The 24,133-nt window shown below is 37.8% G+C and overlaps 1 protein-coding gene across 1 annotated transcript in view; it reads left to right on the top strand.

The window, feature by feature from the left end:
• The first annotated feature begins 660 nt into the window (after positions 1-660).
• Positions 661-24,133, top strand: part of LOC101852326 (proteasome activator complex subunit 4B) — a 68,081-nt gene continuing 44,608 nt past the window's right edge. Inside the window, exons 1-14 of the mRNA XM_005100455.3 lie at positions 661-1,005; positions 6,254-6,394; positions 7,041-7,148; positions 8,492-8,536; positions 10,126-10,275; positions 12,984-13,047; positions 14,905-14,979; positions 15,514-15,633; positions 16,442-16,534; positions 17,248-17,306; positions 17,625-17,831; positions 18,369-18,555; positions 20,980-21,069; positions 21,986-22,050. Of these exons, the coding sequence (XP_005100512.1) occupies positions 812-1,005; positions 6,254-6,394; positions 7,041-7,148; positions 8,492-8,536; positions 10,126-10,275; positions 12,984-13,047; positions 14,905-14,979; positions 15,514-15,633; positions 16,442-16,534; positions 17,248-17,306; positions 17,625-17,831; positions 18,369-18,555; positions 20,980-21,069; positions 21,986-22,050 (1,598 nt within the window). The 5' untranslated portion in view covers positions 661-811. The remainder of the gene's footprint in view (positions 1,006-6,253; positions 6,395-7,040; positions 7,149-8,491; positions 8,537-10,125; positions 10,276-12,983; positions 13,048-14,904; positions 14,980-15,513; positions 15,634-16,441; positions 16,535-17,247; positions 17,307-17,624; positions 17,832-18,368; positions 18,556-20,979; positions 21,070-21,985; positions 22,051-24,133) is intronic.

A 24,133-nucleotide genomic window follows, 5' to 3' on the forward strand; every position in this document is an offset into this window, starting at 1 on the left:
AGAGAGAGAGAGAGAGAGAGAGAGAGAGAGAAAGAGAGAGAGCGCTTTGGGACATTCTGGATTTTTTATACTCTAGGCTAAGTCGAAGAGTTCAGTAATTTTAAAGGTGTAGGCCTACCCATCATTTTTCCTTCCGCTAATCAATTATAGCGAGATAAATATAATTGGCTATAGGCGATACTCAGATTCAGAAGTGATGATGACTAGGCCACTAGGCTTATGTGTCAGACTAGAACAATTAAATTATTATTGGTGAATTATGCATTTGTAAAAAAAAAGTGGTTCCACTTCGATCATAAATTTCGTTTCGAGTTGGAATATTTATACCGGTACATGAAGAGCAACAATTTGTTGGCCTACTGTAACAGTACTCTGTGTCTTGTAGCAAGATATAATCTAGTAGCCTCATAGGCCTAGCCTAAAATAAAAACGAAAAGCTCCGGGTCAAAAGACGAACGCAAAAATAAAAATAGAAAGAAGAATCAGAAGGTTGAATATTATGTAGCCTAGATAAGGGATTTGGGCCTAGGTCAGGGCCTCGATCACGGAAAACCGAATAAAATGATGTTAGCAGAATATATATAAAGATAGAGTACCCTCCCCTTAGTTTTACATTGTATTGTCTTCTTTGGTTGGCTGATTGATAAGGAATTGGCCAATCACAGACCCCGTTGTAGATCTATGTAGAAATGACAAACAAGATGGCAGCGATTGTTACCTACAAGTCATTCAACCTTCCGTAACATCATACTTATTACGACAGATTTTCCCCGAGTAAAGACAGTGAATTTGAAATATTCAGCAGAGCGAGATGGGGGACCGTTCGGAGTCCCTTGGGTACTCCCCTCAAAAGGAGACAAGTTACAGCGTTCTTTTGCCTTACGCTGAAGACATTGATCGTGAGTCGAATGGAGTGCTTGCCGAAATCAAAGGAAATCTTGCAAGGTCCGTACAACTCCGAGACCTGAAGACGGGTGCACGGCATTGGGTAGTACAATTAGAGAGGTAAGTTTGCTTTATCTCTTTAGTGTTGCCTAAATTCTACACAATATATTCCTTACTTACTAGATCTAGATCTAGGCTAGGTCTGCCCCTTCTAAAATTTGCAAAAAGTTTGAAGGTTTTTCCCAGCTGCAGATCTCTAGAATCTAGATTCTAGATCTAGATTCTAGATTTAGATCTAGATCTAGATTTCTATATCTAGATTCTAGATCTAGATCTAGAATATAGAGATCTAGATCTAGATCTAGGTCTAGATCTAGATGATCTAGATCTAGAATCTAGATTCTAGATGAAATCTAGATTCTAGACTCTAGAGCTAGATTAGAGTTGGTAAATCAGCGTCTGCGAGTAATGAATGGTCTGCTGGTTGTACACTCACAAACGAAAGAACTGTCCACATAAGTGAAGATTCGTTTGGTGTACAATAGATGCAGAGACAGCAGTCAGTTCATTTAGCGAGCAAGCGGACTGGCAGACGGCTGAGACAGACTCCATGCATTCAAATGGGCGAATGGACAGACGGAGGGCATACACTACTATTAACCCTGGAAGCGCGCAGGCCCTGTATAAAGGGTATGAGCCGGGCGGTAAGATTGTACTTTACCGGACCACCGGTAACCGCCGGTCGGAACACTTTCACTATGGCGCGCTCCTGGTGCCTAGTGGTCCGCTGTTCTTCCTTTCCGAGCTCCCCCACTCACTCTCCTACTCGCTTTCCTACGATCTCACCCTTCGACTGCCAACAACCGACTGACGTCTCTTACCGGGTTTGTCAGTCATCACGACCCTGACACCTTGAGGCTAATTGGTCAATCTAATGGCGTGGTCCATTATTTTTTTGCTCGCGACTCTGAAAGGCTAGCCTAGGCCGACGAGGCCTACTCCTGGTCCGGCAAAGTACAATGGAGGGCGAGAAATGTGCTCGCGAGCTCTTTTGCATAATTGCAACCCCCTCGGTCGTGCTCGCGACTTGGCGAGATCTGCCATGCGAAGCAAGGCTCGGCCTGTTCCAACTCTCTAATTACCCCGATTGTCCAAGTTGAGATTAGCTCCATGGTCCGTTCATGTTATTGTTTTGTATACGTATGTGTGTGTGTGTGTTTTTAAATTATTGTTGCCAGGGGAACCCCCCACTGTTGTTATATTGATATATATATGTAAACTCGATTGTCCGCTTATGTTTTTGTTTTGCATTTGTGTATGTGTGTTTTCTTTATTATTTTTTCCAGGGGGACAAGCCCCCCTGAACCCCCCACTGTTGGTCTGATACACAGTGGGTCCACCAAAGTTAAATCGCCTACTCATCCTCAATCACCACCTCTGGCTCACCTCGTCTTGCCGCTGGCTTGCGCTCTACGCAAAGTCGCCCGTGGAACTACCTTTTGTCCGCACATAGAGTACTGAGTTTGTAGTTTGGCTAGGCGTGCTAATCATGGGCCCAGACGGGTGATCTGGTAAAGTACAATCCTGCCAGCCGGGCTACCCTCTATATATAGGGCTGACCTACTTCGACCTGAAAGCGCGCAGGCCCTATATTTATAGTGCATAGACGCTGACCTCTTTCAATGGAAAATTTCAGTATTCCTTATATGGAAAATGACGTAAATTACAGGTCAAAGTTATAAATAGTGACCTATGACTTTGCAAGTTATCTTGACCTCGTAGAGCGTCTCTTGGCCAAGATATCGATCGATAAAGTGAAGCGGTCAAGCTGAGCAACTACACGCTATGTGTTATCACTTGTTTCGTTGTGATAATGTACTAATTGTTGAGTTCATCGCGTTATGCGCTTTGTTTGTATTTATTTGATCGCTTATCATTTTTGAATGGCTCATTCTATCAGCTTTAAGAAAAGAATGGTTTTATTATATATGCTTTTTATCATCTGTTGAGCCGTAAATGGTTATATATGCTTTTCATCATCTGTTGAGCCGTAAATGGTCATTTTTCAGTGGCAGGTATACATCTTTGGTATCTCAGCTGATCCCCCCGCCAAACCCCCATGTTTACAATCGATCGGCCGTGATGGTGGGCATTTTTGGCGGGTTACTTCCGGTGAAACGCTGATGGCTTCTAGGGTTAACTATTAAGACTACTATTACCCCCTCCCCCATGCTCTCATCCCGCCATCCACTACCCCCCCCCCCCCCCCCCCTTTCAAAAAAAAAAAAACCCCCCCCCCCCTTACCACCCCACCGCCATTGAAGGAAGGAACCTAAAAAGTTTTTTTTCCGGGGGGGGGGAGGGGGTGTCCTTGCCGAAATTTTCCCCCCCCCCCCCCCCCCCCCCCAGGCCTTTGTTAATTCTTTAAACTTCCCCTAAAGTTGCAATGTATTAAAACGTACACAGTGTGACCCACAAATCATAAATGAGGTGTTCAAGGTTTTACACACACAGTGTTTCGTCAACAGCCTCTCCCGCTCCCTGTGGCCCTGCTAGTGGCTTGAAACATTAGGCCTCTAATAAACAATAGACGATGGGTCTAAACTGGAGTTGAGTATTTGTCTGCTAGAGCTTGTCTCCAGCTGAGTGAATAAAATTGTGGAATGGGCCCAAAAAACGAACAGACTTGAGGTTCGCATTCTAATTGCATGGCCGCCTGTTATTCACTCTCTGACTGCGTCCGTGAGTAGTGAACCCATCTATCCGTTCGTTCCAACTCTACCTTGTAGCCTAGCTAGGTAAGGGTTCTAGAGAGCCTATAATTATAATATACTACTATGGAGTTATATAGATAGAGCAAGGACCCTAGGAGCATCTGGTTAGACTTCGCCTTCAGAGAATAGCCCCTTGTCCGAACTAATGGGAACAGAATTTTTATGTGAGCAAAATGTAAATATTTAGAAATCTCAACAATAACATTTAGGATAGCCTAGTGCTGGACGGTACCAGTGTAATTCAGTTCCAGTACTTTACCTGCACTGGGTAGAGCGAAATGCTCGCAGCTAAAGGGATTTGAAAACAATAACAACAACCTGCACTGGGTTTCGAGATCCCTCAGTACCAATACTGGGACTGTGAATAAATGACACCAGAATCTTTGCATGTCTTAGAGTCTCGCCTGCTACATCTCTTTTCCATCAGAGGACCACAGAATCCCTTTAAAGTTGAAATTAGCCACCATAGGGGATTAAACTTTGCCAGCAAATTACTTGTGTAACTATCTCAGCGCATCAAAATGAGCAGAGTTGTTCTCGATGAGCTTGATTTGATGCGGTATGACGTACATAATTTTATTTTTGAATTGGTTTTCGATTTTGAACTTGATGTCATGTTATCGAGGTCATCCAGTGCTTTGTGCTGTGCATCTTTAGTTTCACAGCTTCTACACACTGCATAGTAACTAGTGCTTTAGTTCTAAGGGCACATCTTCCGCTGTGCTAATCACTTGGTGCTGGCACCTTCCTTGTTCTGGCACTACTGAGGCCCTGGTGCTGGTACTGACGCCGCCTCCGGTAGTACATGGAACTGGTACTTGCCCAGCCCTAATTTACAGTTCTTGTGGGTGTGATACTACCGAAGGGAAATAATTTGTCATAGCTGATGCCAGCACCCATTGTTATTGGCTGTCGTCCGGTGTGTGCTTGTCACCTGCTTCACCCATACTGGCGGATAGGGAGAACCCAGTAAAAAACAAGAACATGATGACATCTTCAAGAAAAATAGAAAGACTTAAAGGGAAGACCTTAGAGATCTGCTTATTTTATATAACTATATTTTCGCCTCTGTGACATTAATTTGATACTGAATAAGATGATAATGATAGAAATAATAATAAGGATAATAGATAGCATTTGTATAGCGCAAATCCCCACTGAATAGCAAGCTCTATGCGCTTCACAATCTTTATTATTACCCCAGCAGACCTGAGAGCATTCTGAAACTTCAACTTCTCAGAAGCATACAGTGCAAGCAGCCATTTATAGGCGCTTAAACACTATCATACTGACAAGATCTTTCGCTGTCTATGGCCGGGTATGCTACTCATCCCTCCTGGGTGAAATGAGGAAAATCTGTGTAAAGTGCCTTTCCTAAGGACACAACATCGGACCCGCGGCTTGCAACCCCGAACCCGCAACCTCACGATTACGAATCCTGTAGCCTAAGCACTGTTTGCACAATTTATAATATTTTATTGTCATTAAATAAGTCATTTATCATGTATATTATCAGAAGTCTGTGGAAATTGAGTAATATGCTCAGGATAAATAGATTGTCGTTGAATCTACTTGAAAGCTGTATTGAACAGGAATATAAAAAAATTCCCATGCTAGGATATGTGTAAAATCTTGCCACAGGCATCACATATTGGACAAAATTTTCACCAAATTGGCAAATTATTTGTTCTCAACTGCTGTGCTTCTTTTTTTTTGCTGTCCCAACCCCCAGTGACAGGAGTTCCAAAGGTTTTATGTCAAATGCATGAATTTTCAAAGTTAGAATATGAAGATCACTATGTCCCAGTAAACCCTCGCTAATCCCTTGAGGTGAGATTTTAGAATCATATTTAAGAAGAAAACTCCCCCACCACTTTTATAAATATAGGTAAAAAATGGTTTGAAGTAAGGATAATGACCTATTTCTGCTTAGAACGTTGTTGACAAGTTCTTGTATTTCTGCTAAAAATCGACTTCAGCCTCTGCACTTGAAGGGAGTCTCTTTCCTATTGGCGTAAGGTTCTCATAAGCTCTCAAGACAAAGATAAATAAGCCTATGGTAATAAAGGCTTTTTTATCAAAAGTTTTTCTGAAGTTTGAAAAGGCTGTGTGTCTGAAAAGAAAGCCCATGGAGAAGGCAAACAAGAGTTATGCAGAATAAAAAGAATTTTTACTCCCTGTCTTTCGAACACAGCGATTATAAACTAATTCGCTTTTTTCCTTCTATTTGAGCAGCTTCTTTGAACTAAAAACACGGTTTGATCGTTGAAAGTCAGGTGATGCTGCAAATTTGGATTTTAGTGGACACCACTATTTACAAATTTTTTTATGGGGGTGGACTTGAAAATCTCTAATTTTTATATATTCCTTGCTCCCTGTCCTCCCAAGAACCCACGTAAATATGCAGAAAATGGAAACATTAAAAAAAAATTTCTTTTAGATTTATTAAAATTAATGTCCTTCTGATTTTGTGGCAGGGCTTGAACTTCGAATTATATGGAAAAGATTTCTGGTTGGGCATTTAAATTTGTTTTTGTTCTGGCCTGAAAAAAGTTTTAAAAAATCTGTTGTGAATATAATTTATTTATTTACAGGTATATTTATGTGTATGGATACAAGTTTTCCAAGACTGATCATGTCCTCCTCGTCAAACTCCTGTTTGACTTGGTGACGATGCCTTCCAAGGAGTATGCTTTGACAGAAAAGTTTGCTCTCATTTTGAGCCTCTTATTGAAGTAAGTAAGCAGAGTATTTAAAAAGTATTATTTTGTGAAAAAATACTGTAAAAATATACTTCCATGGTTCTTTAAAGCTGTCTCTTTTTTGAAGTTAAATTAATTTTGAGGTGACTCAGCATATATTAATATAGTCTTATTTTAGTCTTATGTGTGAGTTATTTTGAGGCTTTTATTCTTTTGTGTGAGAATGGAAGCTTCATGCTGCCTTGATTTTGCAGGTTTTAATATTTATAGTTTACTTTCAAATAGTAGTAATTACTGATGTGAGGTCTCTGAGAGTGGAGGAAAGCATATTTGGAAAACTGTTTATCGTGGTTTGAAGGATTCACAGATTCCCCTCTACTGGTCTCTCTGTGCATATTTCTAGTCTCACTGTTATTAGAGATACTCATTTGATGCAATTATATGTTTAACTATTATCACCTTCTGCACTGGAAGCATTGTTTCAGCTCGTCTCTTCAAAATGTTTTCCTGCTTCCCTTCTTCACTCATCATAGCCCTTTTCATGATAATTATGTCACCAAGTGCAATTTTTGTTTACTTCTGTTAAACGGAATCATTATTTTTGAAATTGCCATTTGGCAGTTTATGATTTTGATGTTGTAAATTGCTTGACTTTTAACAATTTTTTGACTCACGAAAGGAAACGAAGCTTGTTGACACGTGCCGACTTGATACTCCCTTGGAGGCCCTTGTATAAAATTGTGGAGGACTGGAGCAAGGAGGGAGCTGGATGTAACGTGTTTCCTCCGTAAGTAGTGGTATTAATCTGAAGTTGGAGTATTCTGTGTATGTGGACATGCTTTTTATTTGGTGTAACTTACTTTCGACTTATTCTATGCTAGGAGGTTTTTTGTTAATGGGAAATTTATTCATTGTTTTTATTGAAGTTGTTGTTGCGATGCTTAAAAGTTTATTTCCTTTACATTACCGGATTGACTGATTTCTTCAAATTGTGCCACAAAGGCTAGCGTTATTGCTTATAAAACATTCTGCTGTACATCATTTAGTATGGTAAAGGTAGTATTCAGACATTTTGTTAATAATGCGATACCATTCCACAGTTTATTTGAGTAATGGATCATAAACTACCCTGATTGTCTCTTTACTATGAACTTCAAATTTTTATCACTTTTAAAACAAGCCAGATTAACAAATACCTGCATGCAGTCTAGCCATTGAACATCTACATGAAGTGTATGTGGTCATTTCTGTTACCATAGCCTGCACATTCAATGAACTATACTTACAAATCTGGTCAAGAGATAAAGAGTGTAAGGGAACATTCTTGGGTGTATTTATACTCTTGATGATTACAATTAACTTTTGTTCCTAGGACCAGGATTCAGATCTTATGTAGCTTGTTACCTCGTCTAAAAAAAAAACCCAGAAGAAGACTGTGTATTTTAGAAATGAATATGATCCTTTCTCAAAAGAGTGCAACTGGTGTACATAAAAAAAATATATCTGTGTTAGACCGCCCCGCTAAAAATTTGTATGTAGTCAAGATCTTTCGACAAAGAAATAAACAAAATACATTCTATCTAATTGGAAATTGTCCAGTCTACAACTTTCCGAGTGAGGGAGGGAGTGAAAAATGTGTGGTTTACTCACGTCACACTGTTTGGCTTGGCACAATGTTCTTTTGAATGGTTATTAAGGACCTCCTCATGTTGATCACAAGAACGAAAACCTGACAGTGTTAGAAAGTAACCATATTTTATAAGCTGCTTGTTTGCTAAAAAAAAAAAAGAATCAGGTGAACTCATTCATGTTAGTGATATGTTGTCGATAATGAGCATGACTCCCCCGGTAGATGATAATTGGAGCTGTATAAAAAGTGATCAACTTTCCTGCGCAGGTGTTGTATTTGTCTTCTCGTTTTGTAAAGTAGAAAAAAAACCCCACCCACAATGGATTGCATACATTTCTGAAAGGCCTACAAGTATATAGTTTCAAAATTATTTTGATGCAAATCTTCAGTTGACGTTTTGAGAATTGCTCATACATATGGAATAGGATAGGACGTATGGTTTTTATGCAACAATTTTTGCCATTTCAAAAAAGTTTTCGTTTCCTATTTAAACGTTTCAGAAAGTTCGAAACGAATGTCAAGAACGCAATCAGGGCATGCTCACAGTAAGTATTTTTGTTATAAAGTGTGTTACATTTCTTTGATGTTGTTCAAATGGCTTGATTAATATTATATGATGTTATATAATAGTATGTTATGTTGTGAAATATTATATAATGTTATATCATATATTTTATCATGTCATATTATATTGTATCACATCATATATTATTATATATTATATTATCTTATATTGTAGCCTATTATATTGTATTATATTATATTATACTAGCTGGGTACCCCGTTTGATGAACATACTCAAAAGAATCCATCGTCAAGTCATTGTGGGTTCAGTGTGCACTCCATGTGAACGGAAGTCTGACTTGTTCACAATGGCGCCTAAGAAGACAGACTTTCCCAAGATTAGATCTAAACGAAAATAATGAAAAACTGAAAATTAAACTACACTTACTTCCACTCTTAATACAACTGTGCACCCTTTAAATGATTCTGAACCACCGTTAATTTTTTCAAATTCGAAAGTTAAGTGGCTTGAAAGTTTTAGGCGACCAAAGGGACGAGCGTTCACGAGCGTTCACAAATATATATGTTATATTACATTATATTGTATTATATTATATTATATTATATTATATTATATTATATTATATTATATTATATTATAAGAGTAACTGTTGCAGTTACAAATACACTGTTCCTCTTAGTGACTCAATGGGTTGGCGTAAAATGATTTTGATTCTCTCCTACGTAGAGAAAACTGCTGTAGGGGCTGTAGCCTGATGCTTTTTTGCACTCACCAGATGTTAATCAGACTTGGAAGAAATCAGCGGATGTAACACCACTTCTGAAAGCACTACATTGGCTGCCGATAAAAGAAAGGATCTAATATTAAACTGTCATTTTTCGGTTTTCAGTGTCAAAATGATACTGCACTAATATCTAAAACAATTCCTGGAATTATATCATCCACTCAGAGCCCTTAGATCCGCCACAGACAAACTGAGTCTTAGAGCCCCAAAACAAAATAAAAAAACATATGGTGAGCGTTTCTTTTCCTTCTTTGGTCTCCATGTATGAAACAAGCTCCCTTATAAACTGAGGAGTGCCCCTAATATTCACAAAGGGACGAGAAGGGATGCACAGGGACTGAGAAAAAAAAAGGGGGGGAGGCAGTTTCAGATTTCTTAATTTTAACAAGTCAGTATTGACTTGATGGAAAACAAACACGTCTGCGAGTTCACACCTGAGTGTGATCCCATTTTACCGTTTCATCGATATTCGGAGACGTGATCTCATTCACGAGAATGGCTGATCTGTGACGGAACGGGCAGTTCAATGATTGTAGATTTTCACTCTTTGTTGATCATCTGCTGTGCCCGCCCTGGTTTTTGTTCAGCAAATTATGATCTAAATTGCGGGATCCTTGCCAAATGTAGACCTTCAGAACGAGATCTTAGGGGTCACTTTTGTGTAGTAAAAATTCTGTTTACTTAAAATAGCGGGATCTTAAATCTTAAGCGAACAGGGGGCGTGAGTGGTGGGATCCTAGGTAGAGAGTACTGTATTTGGTGTTCACTACGATCTGACCACGATGTAAAAATACAAGTACCTTTGGTTCTTTTCTCTCCAATAGATTTTTTCATGAAGATGCCACCCAGGAGATGCTGGATGAATGGCGTCCCCTGCTGTGCCCCTTTGATATGCTGGTCATAGGGGGTCTGCAGTGCTTAGAGATGTTTCTCCCAACATGCCTGCCTCCTGAGCTCCATCACAAAGGATTCAAGTAGGTGTAACTGTTTCTTTTTGTGCCTTACGCCGGGTTGTCATTTCATTTCATTCCTCTGATGTAGCAGCTGTCTGAGTTTGAGCCCCCTTGGCCTGATGCCAGATTGTCTGAAAACAGTTTCTTGTTTTCTACATTCTGCTGGATATTAGTTATCTTCAACTTGCTAAGATTATGGCCTTAGCTATTCAGATTTGTTGAAGTAATCAAACTGAAGTTGTATGTGTCTAAAATTTGTGATATTTCCTTAATCGGCACACTACGTATTACTCTAGTCTAATCTTTACCTGAGAGTAATGTACTAGATGTGACATACTGAAACGTCGTGGTGTTTTTTTATTTTTACGAATATAAACAATGAAAATGATAATAAGCTGCATTTGTATTGCCTCAGCTTCAAAGGAACCACAAGATGGGAATTCCCATTGTGTACTAGAGTAAAGTAGGGTGTCGCGTCCACCTGGTCTATGCGTCCACTCGCTGTATTTCGTTATTCATCGGTGTTGGATCGATTCCGATCGTGTAATTAAAAAGTATAAGCAGTTTCCGTTTCATTTCGCATTTTGCTTTCGTTTTTTACACTCTGTAAGTCACCATTTTCTGGTAATTAAAAATGTGTCTTCTTCATTAGCGAGTTGCACTAGTGGAGGCGCTTATTTGCTAGTCGGTTGCTTGGCAACTAATGAACTCCAAGGGCCCTTACTTGCTTTTATTAGCCTTTACAAAGGTTTTAAAATATAACTGTCCATTGTGCCATTCAACAATGGAAATTTAAGCCATGAGGGGGGTGGACGAGCTCACCATACCAAGTTTTAGTATGGTCTGGTCATGCGTCCATGGGCGGTGGCACTCACCGACTGAGTAGATTCAGTATGGTGAATGAGTTCACATCCTGTACAAATGCATAAATGTCATTCACTCAGCCACCTGTAGACATCTATTGCCTGTCAAAAGTTTATTTTTCTGAAAATTTTTGTTTTTTTAATGCCATTAGATGTAGAGATCTAGATTTAGATCGTCTACTTAATTTTTTTGTTTGTTTTTGGAACATTAAAAAAACCCAAACAAAAGTCTTTCATGTCTAGATGGCCCTTAGTGGCAATGACTATGTGAAATGTGCTGACTAAAGATCTTACTGGCAAAAACCCGATAAGTGCATGCCCACTATTTCATAACCCCCTTGTACTTACCATCCATCCACGTATTTTGAATGTATAAATTTACTTGCATTTAAATTACTGAACTTTTCAAACTAAAATTTTAAATAAATCTTCATAGTATAAATATATTTGGTTGTAAATTAATAAATAGAGCCTACATGTAAATGTTTTTTGTCACTTTATCTAATGTCAATGTTAATAAATGAAATATCTTAACATAGATCTATCGGTTTTATTCATTTTTATTTCTTACATAATGAAGAATGAGTGAGTGGATAATAATAGGATGAAGAATGACAGACTGGATGAACATAGATCTAGATTCTATGTTTAAACATCATTTATTTCTAATATTATAAAGAATTAGGGGGTGGTGGCACTGACCAGACTTAGCGGACGCATTCACCAGCAAAGTGGATGCGTCACCAGACCAAAGTGGACGCATTAAAATGCTATGTAAAATGAAGTCTATTAAGCATACAGAGATGATAACTAAGTCTGGTGAAGCGCCCAATTCTAAAGGCCTTAAGGTGGACGCACACCTGACTTTACTCTAGTGGCCAAAACAGGTCCCAAGGGTAATTTTGGTCAAAATCGTGTTTCATGTAAAATTAAGTTATTTGGCCATTTTTCTGTATAGAATATAAAAATTCCAGGTGAAATTCGCTATCTTTCTACTTTTTTTTTTCAATGATTTCTCTATGCTAAGAAAAATGTTACGTTAAATTTGTTGTCCGTTTTCTCAAAACAAGGGTCTTGAAAAATCATAACTTTATGAAGCTATAGTTTCTTTATTTTTCATCCCTTTGCACCAAGTGTTCTTCAAACTATGCAGATGAAGAAAATGAACTTAATTCAAAATGGAAAGTTTCCGTCTTGTGGCTCCTAAGGAGCTATGGAGTCCTATTCATATAGCAAATGTTTATTTTGACTAGATGCTAAATAAGATCAGATGAGATACATATTTATTGTCCAGATCCTGGCACGTTGGTTTGGTGTTTCACTAAATACACACATACACAGACACACCCACGTACACACATACACAGACACACATACATGCACACACACGCATATGCTTGCGCATGCGCACACCCATATACACTCTCACTCTTCCCTAACACATCAATGGTTCCACACTCATCTGTGCATCACAATAAAAAATTCAAGTATGTTATACGCTTACACAATTGAGAAATGATAAAAACCTTTACAAAAAACTACACACTACTGGAACATACTCTAAATAGATAAAAATACATGATGACAATAAACAGATACTTTAAAATACAAATAACAGTTATGGTTAACAACTTGCAATGTAAAAAAAGTCGAGTCTACTTGTTGGATAAAGCAGTATAGAAATCCTCTCTGGTCACAAAAGATGTCACCTTTTTACAAAATAGATGGGTAATGATCTTAGATGATGTAGTTGGTTTACAATTATTAGACATTTCTGATAACCTCACATTTGATTCTTTATAAAGACATGAATGAGAGTATAAGTTACCTCTTTTTGTTTATAAGATTATATTTTTACATCATCAGGTTGTGGTTTGAAGAATTTATGGACCTGTGGAAATCCTTCCATAGCATGCCCTCCTGGGAAGGGGTAAGTGTCAGCTGTGTAGTTGTGAATGACATTTTTTCACTCTCTCAAAAAGCAGTATTTGTGAGGTTATACCTAAAATACAGTTTGTATTTGCATACAGTGATTTTTCCCCCAAAATGAGATCTAAAAGCGTACTGTGTGTATTATACGCTCAAAATACAGCCAGGATTAGGCTCAACTAAGGGCGCGTGATGCTGAATACATCTGATTTATTAGAAATCTGGATATTACGATGCATTTGGGTGTCTTGCTTGGATTACCCGCCAATCCAGTCTTACAGACTAATCCAATCTCAATGCAACTAATACTAGTTGTTAAATGTAAGACGCGATATTTGATCCTCGATTTGTACTGGATTTCAGGCAAGTTGAGACCCTTACAGCCTGTCAGAAATTCACCTCGTATTATACATGTGACCTTCAAAAATTAGGCTGAGTTTGGAGTCAAAGTATACCCCCTGTAACATGAATGAAGCCGTCTTGTTGGCAAGTACATAGGGTAACAGATTCTGTTGTTGATCTAAATGAGATACATATTGAAAGGATAAAGGTCTGTCAGGTTGTGTTCACACATGTATGTCAGGTTATTGTTCGAAAAATAGGGATTGCATGAGGGCTGTTAGATATAAGCATGAGACTTGTGTCCTAATGAAAAGTGAGTCAGGGGGGCTCTCGTGGCCTAGAGGTTAAGGTCCCGGGTTTGAATCCAGGTAGCGACAGAAAAATTTTCTTCTCTAAAATTGTCTCTTTTCCTGCTCTCTAGCAATGTTCTGTCGTCTGCTTTCGTCTCCTTTTTCTGCCCCCACCCCTCACCTCCTTTGCCCACTCCTCCGGGCTCCTGACTCTTTCTGCAGCCTTTCTACTATTACTCTTTGGCTCCTTACTGCTGTCTCCTGATCTTTTGGTGGGAAAGTTCTACACCTAGCCTTCTCGGACAAGGGCGAAAAATTTTGGAGGGCCTGTGTGCAAGTTGCGCACGTTAAAGATCTCTTGGTGGTCTAAAATCGATCAGAGTAGGCTTCAGCCGCCACCCGGGCAAAATTCAACATTTTCCACCAACTGAACAAGTTTAATGTGTCCCACGCGCTCATATGACCGTATGCAGTTGCAAGCGCCATAAAACACTTTCCAAAAAAAAAAAGTGAGTCAAAAGCAATACCATGTGGTTCTGCTATAGAGTGTCTAGTGTGCTCAATAGTCAGGTCAAATTGATGTATGGTCAGTTTTCCTGTCTTTTGTAGCCCCATCGCTTCCATTTTAATGGTCAAAATGGAAATTTTATCGGCTTTGTTTCACAGAAAAACATTTAAAAGGTACAAGCAGAAAGCATGTTGGATTAGTAGTTACTAGATTTTTTTCAGTGAACTGGGTCATTTTGCTTTGGAAATTATTTACTCGAATCATGCACTCTTGAGGTTACTAGAAATATTTTAGTGGTCAGACAGTTATATGTGATATGAGATTTCAATGTAATTGAGAACATCCGTTGGAGTCTATATGTGTGTATGAAAGTCCCTTCATCTTTTTTTTGGTCATAATTTTCCTTGCAGAAAATTTCTTTCATAGGGGAGTAATTACAAAATACCCGAAGGTGCTCTGGTGTGGTCTGCTGTTCCGTCTCAGTTTTGCTCTTGGTCTAATCTGTTTCTTGGGAAATGGTACAGTTATTGTGCTGACTGGTTATTAATAGCTGAATCGCTACTTTTTTATCTCCTATTTAATAAGACATTAATTTTTTAAATGAAAATGTCATGATTTTGTGTTCTTTTCTCTATGTATCACTTTTGATCTTGCTTTGTTTTAGTTTCCAGTTGAATGTTGTTAACACTGTTTGGAATTAATTTTGTTATTTTCTCAGAGTCTTGTTAATTTGTTTTCAAGACTAGCACATGACAATGTGGGCTACATTGACTGGAAGCCGCATGTTCCTATGGTGAGTCTTGATAGAACTGTTTTTTTAGATCTAGTTTTAATAATCAATGTTTGCTGTCTCTAACTTATGTCTTAGGCCAACCTTTCAATTCTGCGGAACGGTCTCACTTCATTTTGCTTTTGAAAACAAGGATTTTAAAGGCCGATTAGGCTCATTACTTTGTATTGTTGATCAGTGCATTCATATTGACAATAGATTTATAATTTCATCATTGATCTTATAACTGCTAGTTTCTTTTTTTTTTACCTTTAAAACCTTCATTTTAGGATTATTATTCGTGTTATTGAATGTGTATAAACTTTTTAAAAAGAACTTTTGCCTTGTTTTCCAGGCATTACAGTCATCTATTCTCATTAGTTTTTGTTTTATTTCATATATTTTGCCTGTACTGAAGCACTTATCTTATGCCTTTAATTTAGAAATGTGCAGGATATGTAAATTGAGATGATAGAATTTTTGATGACTAGTGTTTCTTCATATGCGCTTTTAGTGCTGATCTTATAATGTTCATCATACATTTTTTTGTTTAAACAGGTCTTCACCCGACTGCTGCGCAGTTTTTGCCTTCCTGTGGGCACAAAGCAGATGACCCCAAACAGACATCATAATGCATATGAGACAGCAAGTGTGTCTACTCTGATTGTTGGGATGATGGTAGGTCTGCTTTGTGGTTGCTTGAATTGGGAGCACCAAAACAACAGTTATCTTTATGCCATCCTGTTCAAAGTTTTGGTGCTGACGTCTCTGATGTAGTGGTTACGTGCTTGGCTGTTGCATGCAGGAGACCAGAGTTCGATTCCCGAGTGGGGAAGAAATGTTTATAGAATATCTCAGTCTTTTAGCTGGGATGTTGTGTCCCTCTCAACTCTGGTTGGCCCTGGCAGGCAAAGTCAGAGGGCCGCCTCCTAAATGATCTAAATTGTCATTATGGGGGTGTAAGAACACCTACATTTAAAAGAAAAAAGTTTTGGCACTGGTGTATAAAAGCTACTTTTTACATGAGTTATGTAGTGTCAATATAGAACCCACAGCCAAACAGGATATAGTATGCATCAACCCAGCCCAATTCATGAAGGACTAAGAAGGAAGTGTTGGCCCAACCCTAGGCGGAAGCTTCAAAACTTTACTGGACCCTGAAGGACCAGCAGCAAACGGCAACCTTTGCACTAGAGACAGGAATGTCCATTACAAGACGAACGAGACATCTGTTATGGAAATTATCCTATTCAATAACTTTTGTTTCCTTGTGGAATTTTGAAGATTTGACTGTACTTTTATGGCAGCAACCTTTTCTGTGCTTTAATGAAAGATTTATTCTATGTAAAATTTCTTACGGAACCATCTTAATTTCTGGGATGTCATAGATGACAGATTGCTTTTTATTTCAATATTGTCAAGAATTAAGAGAAAATCTGAAAAATGTCAGCTGTTTTGATGTGCTGGGTTTTTTTTTTTCTTACAGGGTGGACCAGATGGAACTGTGCAAGAGCATTTAACCAAACTTTTCAAAGCTTTGCATTCATTCTATCATCCATCAAACACTGGCAGGTGGACGGTAAGGATTGTTGTCTGTTTTGTCTTTGATTGCACTGTTAACCATTAGAAAGTTCATTGGCTTTTAGAGCATGCTCAGCTATGTTTCAAAAATCATAAAGCAAAACAATCAGAATTATGTCTGGTTACAAATTTATAAATGTCTCTTTTCTGTTCTCTTTTGAAATGAAGATACTGTTTTAGCTATTTTTTGCCGGAGTAATGTCACACGGGAGTAGGAAGTTTCTGTATCTTGCATGGTTTGATGGATCTGAACGTTTTTAGGGGTGTATTCACTCACATCATCGTAATGTTGAATATCTTTAACACATTTGACAAATTGGCTTACATCATTTGAATGAATGGACGAAGCTCCAAGACATTGACTGTGTAAAACAATATTATGGGTCCATTGGCAGAATGTCTCATTTGTCATATGCAGTGGTTTTCTAGGGGAAAGATTGTCATCTGCCATTGTTTTTTTACATTGGCAGGAGAAAATAGTTTTTGGTTTAAGTGAATAGTGAATGACATACCTTTCCTAAGAAAATAACATGTGATGAGTTTTTTAGAATTATTTGACCGATTTTTCATTTTGTCTGGTGTATACTGTTTATTGATCATTGAAATTAGCAAAAGGCTCATCCGGCCCTTACTATATCACAGTACAAGTGAACATGAGCATTTGAGATTTTTTTTTCGATAGTGGTAGTAAACATTTATTTTGGTCTACAGATACGTCTTGGATCATTCTTGCAAACACTGCCAAGAATGTTTGTTAGGCGCTTGAGAAGGTGAGTTTTAGAATTGTTTTTTTTAGTTTGTATGTAGGATTGAAATCTCACGAGTTCTTTTCTTTTATCTGTTCTGATTATTTGTAATTTTGTAGCTGTTCGACATTTGTCTTTTTGCAGTTTTAAGAAAGTGTGACCATACTTTTTTTTTTACAAGCCAGTATTGAAAATACTATTGTAATTCAGAGGTAACAGAATGACTTCTCGTGGTCTTTGATATGTACAGTTCTAACACATGAAGTGTAAAAAGTAGAAGTGTTGCAGCCTGCCTCTGTTTGCCTTGTCTTTGATTTCTATCTCTATGGCTTCTTATCTCAGGGAGCGTTACAAGGAATTAGCCTGGTTGACCCCCGTGCCTGACTCACACAAACTGACAGATGCACAAGTCACAGAGTTTGTTGAAAGTCTCAAGTCCTCTGTGTTTGTGGCTATGTTTGGGAAATTTGGCAGCCAGGATGCTTCCATGGCTCTTCGAAGTTTAGCTACTCTCCGTCCTGAGATTGTTGTTCCTCCTCTGTTGGAAAAGTAAGTATATCCTTCGGTTTTATGTGGTGTTCTGTGAGAAACTTAAAACCCAGGCAAGAGATTCTGATAAATATTCTCTATATATTCAGTGTAATCTATGTTGTCAAAATATTAAAAGAGAGGTTTAAAACTATTCTCACTCATATTTAATTGAACAAGGAAGTACAATGGTGAAAGAAAACTTTCAGCTATATTGGGGAATTATCAAGGAAAATGAAGTTTTGAGATTGTATTTTATTTTGTTTGTTAATTTTTTTAGATCCTTATGACTTTTCAGTTTTACATAGTTATTGTTTTATCCTACTGATAAAAGTGCATTTAAAAATAGGACAGGAGTTTTTCATTTTTGTTCAGGCACTGATATGAAATTGTTCTTGCTGCATGTATGTATTTAAGCTAAGTTATTCAAAACGTGCAGTAAATTTATGTTACTTCGCTGAATTCATGTATAGTTTGCTTCTCTCCATCCCACCTGTTCACCTGAAGGGCTTGAATCATTTTAATTATTAAGCACAATTTTGATTTTTCATCTTGTAGGATGTATCCAGCGATGGAGACACTGATAGAGCCTCACCGTCTGATTGCCTGCATGATTTGCATTGTGTCTGTGGCGAGGCCTATGTTGATGTCCCCCAAGTACTACCCAGAGGGCCCCTCTCATGTTCTTCCATTGCTCAACCTGGCCTTACCTGGAATTGATGCGAATGATTTCAAGAAAACCTTGGTATGTTGTTGACATGCTAACATTTTATGAACTTTTTAATTGTTTTATTTATTTAATTTTTTTTTTTTCAAGGAATGAGGCAATTTATTGCTAAAAAATAGAAAAGCATTTGGACTGTTACAATTAGCAATTCATGCGGACAGGCAAAGATAAGTGCATGAATGAGTAATCACGGTAAAATGCCACTTCATGATCAAACCTGCATTTGCAAAAGGGGAAATCTTTCAAAACTTTATTGAGAAAAAGAGAACAGCATTTTATTAACTATTTTTAGGTGTTTATTCATTTACCTAGAGTTTTGCAATTTTTCTTTCAGTTTCAGGAAAGTGCCATTGCTTGTAAAGATTCTGTAAATATGTATAAAGGATGTCTGTTTTGATTTTGTTTTTTTAGTTGTATAAACTCTTTTGGAGTTTTTATGGAGGGAAATGTTCTCTTTTCTTTTGGTTTATTGGGAAATAGTTTTTAAAACGAGCTAAGATGGGTGAGGAGATAAAATTAAATTGTAAAATATCAATACGTTCAGGAACTGTGTAATGCTTCTCAAAATAGATGATACTGATTTTTCATGCACGGCGCAACGGCAGTGGAATTTTAGTTGTTGCGGGGGTTCCACGCCGGGCGCCTTATCTCGTCGGGGTCATGGGGGTCAGCTCGCTGTCGCCGCTCTGTCTGGGCCGACTTAATTTTTGGTACTTTTCAACGTACAATTTAAGGTGTATCCTTGTATTTATGGTAATTCTCATTTAGTGCACCCAAAGCATGCATTTCTGCTCTTGAGACTCAAAAAAGAACGGACGTTGTAACTTGTCTGGTTATTTCGTTATACGCGCTGGAGCCGGCAATGCTAAATTGTAATTTTTTTTGGACTAACGTGAATTTAAAAAAAGGCCTCGTCAAAATCTGTCGAACTTTTGGAATATGAACGACATAGCATTGGTGCAGATACCCAGAAAAGATGGTATCTGCGCATATAATAGAAAGCTGTAATTTTGCAACTTTATCCATCGGGCACACAATTCGCTATGAAGTAATTCCTCCAAATACAACTTTATGTGTCTGATATAATCGTGAATATTCGCATATTTTCTCGAAAGTTGATAAAAATTACCATGAAGTTTCTCTATGAAAAGTACAAATCGACTTTAGTGCTAGAATACATCTTCAATGTAGATCTAATACACGAACAGTATCTGTTACACTCCAGAAATTCCTTACTTTTCTTAAAACGCTAAGTCCAGGTTTTGTAAGTTGACTGAATAATAGGGATGACTTCTCGTAATTGGGTTATAAGAATAATTTCTAGCTTTCTAGGGACACTGAATCAGCACCAGACTTTTCCAGCTTTATTTTTCGTTTCTATGACCATTTGCAATAACTGACAATGTGACTGATTTCTTTACATTCATAATTGTGTCCGCGCATATTTCCGACACAAAAAACTAAGAATGAATGTGTTAGCTGTCATTATTTCTATTCCATACAAGAAGTTTATCTCTACCAATGTATTTACATGGGTTTGTGGGTTTTTTAATCGCTTAGATTCTATATTATATGTTTTTAGTTGTATGCAGGCTGCCACAGACACAGCATGATTCATGAACAAACGCAGAGTAACTTTCTCTTGTTTTATAGTAAAATAAGAGCTAACGCTGATCATCTTTAGTTAAGAAATGCAGATGTGCATCTTTCTTCTCTTATAACTTGACTATTTCTACTCGTGCAGATTTAAGATTTCTCATGGTAAAAGACATGATATTCGTAGTCAGTTTAACTGAGATTTTGGAGAGATCTGTCGTGCCTTTTTAAAATTAACAATCATTTATTCATAAGTTTGTAACTAAAATAGGACAAATTGGGTACTCTATAAACACTTGACTAGAACAAAAACTAAGGCAAAGAAATTAACCATTCTAAAGCAGAATAAATCTCAAGACATTGAGCTTTTAGTACATCCCCGTAATGGTTTGCTATGTGGGATGAGGAAGAAGTTATATCGTTTTAGACATAGTCAAAAATGCGAACTTCCTAACAGACATCAGCAAAGTCGCTTCAGGGCTCATTGACCCCGTGACCCCGAGCCGGGGAGCTCTGGGGGGCAGCTGAGTCACGCTAACTAAAAGTAACAGAATCGGGGGAAAAGTGACGCCGTGCATGAAGTTTTATACCTGAAATTTTAATTGATTAAGATAAGACAATTTTTAAAAAAAAGGTGCTGTTAAAATGTTCTTTATATCAGTGCAGCACTCGTATGCATCCGAACCCCGATCAAGATATATGTTCATGAGGAAATTCACGTTTACAATTGCTTATGATAATAGTGTGTGTGCGTGTGTATGTGTGTGTGTTTTCGTGTGAGAAAACGTAGGTTTGTTAATAATATATGGAAGTAAACACTTTTATAAACTATTATTTTTTTTGCAGGTGACACTGCAGATGGTCTCTACATTTGTCTCTTTGGTCCCCATAGTGGATTCCTCTGATGCTGTTCACACACTGCAAGACTTGACCGAGGTATTTTTTTCATGTGTGGCATGTGAGGCATAGTTCTTAAGTGATATCCATCATGATATTAACGCTTCTCCAGCTTTTGTCATAAATGTTTGTCACACTCAGTCAAAGTAAGGTCCTTGTGATGCTGAATATATATGCATTTCCCATCGACACATGATGCCTGAGACACTACGTTTTGGTAACCAGATAGTCTCAAATAACGGTGAGGCATTGTGGTGGAATCAGGTGCTTGTCAAAATAATGAAATAGAAGAAATCTGCATTTTTTTGCCCTCTTATCAATTTTTAATCAAATTGTTTTTTAGCTCACCACCTTTTATGTCAATTTAAAGACACATTTATATGTGTACTTTACAGCAAAAGGTTGACTTAAGGCACAACAAAAGTAAATTTTCAGTTTTCCAAGGACTCTCAAGCTCTGGAAGTCACCAAACTTTGGCAGGCATTTTCTGGCCAACTTTACTTCTGAAATGGTGAATATTTTTTCATCGAAAGCAAATCAAATAAAAAAGCTTTAAGATGATACCAATAACTCCGTACTCCCAAAAATTGACTAGAGCCTGATTCCACAGTGTCTTGACACTTATACAAAGCCTCCTCACACCAGACTGTGTTAAGAGGTATCTTCATGTATTAGCTTTTATGAGATGTCTAGAAAAGTGTTAATGTTGAGCCCGTTCTTATTGTGGTGAAATTATCATTGTCACAATGACTAAGAGGATATCACTTTGCAGCTGGTTGAAACATGCAGGATAAACATAAATTATTGATTAATAACTTGTATTGAAACTCTTTAGTACTTCAGGTTTATATTTTGAACATCCAAAGGCTCAAGAAGTCCCCAGTGTGCCTGCTTCTCACAACGATAAGCAAATAAAATTTGTGTTTAAATATTGATTCTGTTTCTTTGTTTACAGCATGAGAAAGATCTATGCTCAGCAACTGCTCAGTTTGAGGACTTTGTCCTCTGTTTTCTAGACAGGTAAGAAAAGTTCATATATTATTGAAAGGAGGCATAAACATTTACTCCTTTACTTCACGATTAATACTTTATCTGACGTTACTTTATCTGTCCTGTTGTATTGTTAGATGTCGAGGGGAGGTGCAGTTTTGATCAAGGACTAGATGAGTGGTTTGGTTTAACTTATTCCCGTGTATTTACGGGACGCCCCGCCAGCCCAGTGGCCTTGTCTCGTGTATTTACGGGATGTGCTTTATCGAATGATACCCCCGGTATTTTTTGGTAAAAGCTACAGGTAGCGGCGGGCCAACAGTTGACCCACTTCTTTCATTTTGTTAAAAATTTGGTGAAGTTATGTGCGATACTTTTTCTAGCTATAACGAACTATTACAAATTGGGCTTAAAAAAAAATTAGGTAACCCCCAGACATTGCCATTTCAAAATATTGATAAAATAAAAACTATTGGGACAAATTAGATGCAGTTTTCTTTTTCTGTGAGAGCATTTATTTCTTTCTCTTGTATTTTAAAAAAAATAAAATATTATGATAGCGTTCAGTCTTTTTGTGGTTTATACCCCAAAAGTGTCTGGCTGCAATGGTTGTTGGGTGAAAAATAGTTTAGGCTCAAGTGAGTTACTGAAAGTGTTAATTGGAAGATGATTGGAATAATCTTCATGCTGTCATATAATATGGAATTTCATAGATATAGTGCTTCTCAATGTGTTACTGGTCATGAGTGCCATCAATAAAAGGGCAATGTTGTTCTCATCTTCTGTTCTTTTGTTTTTGATTTATTGTCCTTGCTTCTAGTGTGTCTTTGCATTTTTTGTATTGTTGCTTTGCAACTCTGACAAAAAATATTAAGAGCCTCGCCACCCATTTTTCTTGCGATTGGGATATTTCTTTTTCAGTTATTTCAATAGTGAATTCATTATATACAGGCATATGTGGTCTATGACTCCTGCCTTGAGAATATGTTCTTGATGTATGCTTTCCGGGAAGCCGAGAATGTTTCTGAATGTTCTAGGGTCTGTTGAGGTAATAATATAGTGTAAAGGACATAGAGCTTGCTGTTGGAGCAGGGGTTATGTGCTATACAAATACTATTTATTATTATTATTATAATATATCAGCGGGGATGTCTTCAGATGTTTGATGCTTTTGGGTTGGGTGCACTAGCATACTACTATATGTGCATGCATGCACTCATCTATATAGGTATATTCAGTCATACTTGGCATAACAACTGTCAGAGAATATGGATGTTTCAATACCAATTCCTTATATAGACTATGACTGAGATTAACTGACTTTGGGAGGTTGGAAGATGCTCTTGTGTGGTTTGCTCTTTCTATCCTATTAAACATCTGTCGTCCTTACCTTTCCTCCTTTTTTTTTGTTTGCTACTCTCTTGTAACGCGTCTAATCTTTGGTACTTACATGACCTAATTGTGTTGCAAGTTTCGTAAACGTCTTTTTTTTTTTGTAAGTGTTTTACAGTGCTCGCAATGGCATAAGGTCATAGGAGTGCACAGGACACATTAAACATTGTTCAGTTGGTAAGAAATTTTGAATTTTGCCTGGTGGCAGACGAAGCCAACTCTTATTGATTTTGGACCACTAAGGGATCTTTTAATGTGTGCAACTTGCGAGGTTTTTTGGCCCTTTTCTGAGAAGGCTAGGTGTTGGATCTTACCTACCATAAGATCAGGAATGTGGCTGAAACACAGCAATAAGGAGCCAAGGAGTAGCAGTAGAAAGGCTGCAGAAAGAGTTTGGAGCCCAAAGGAGGGGGCAAAGGAGGTGAGGGTGAGGGTAGAAAGTAGTGCTGTTGGTTTTTGAGGAAACAAAAAATCATAGAAGCTTCGAAGCATGAGCTCACTATTCATGATTTTCGAATACCTCCGTCGAATGTTTAAAAAAAAAAAATTTGACAGGCATAAACCCAGAACTAAGTTCTGCTATTCTACATTTGCTAGCTACTCTCAGCGCCGTCGAATGTTTTTTTCTTATATGTGATAATCCTAGATCTAACTTCCGCTATTCACAGCGCTGTAGAATAGTTTTTTCTCATATAAGATCTAACTTCCGCAATTCGAAGCA

The sequence above is a fragment of the Aplysia californica genome, unplaced genomic scaffold (genome assembly GCF_000002075.1).
Source record: "Aplysia californica isolate F4 #8 unplaced genomic scaffold, AplCal3.0 scaffold00248, whole genome shotgun sequence".
Lineage (NCBI taxonomy): Eukaryota > Metazoa > Mollusca > Gastropoda > Aplysiida > Aplysiidae > Aplysia > Aplysia californica.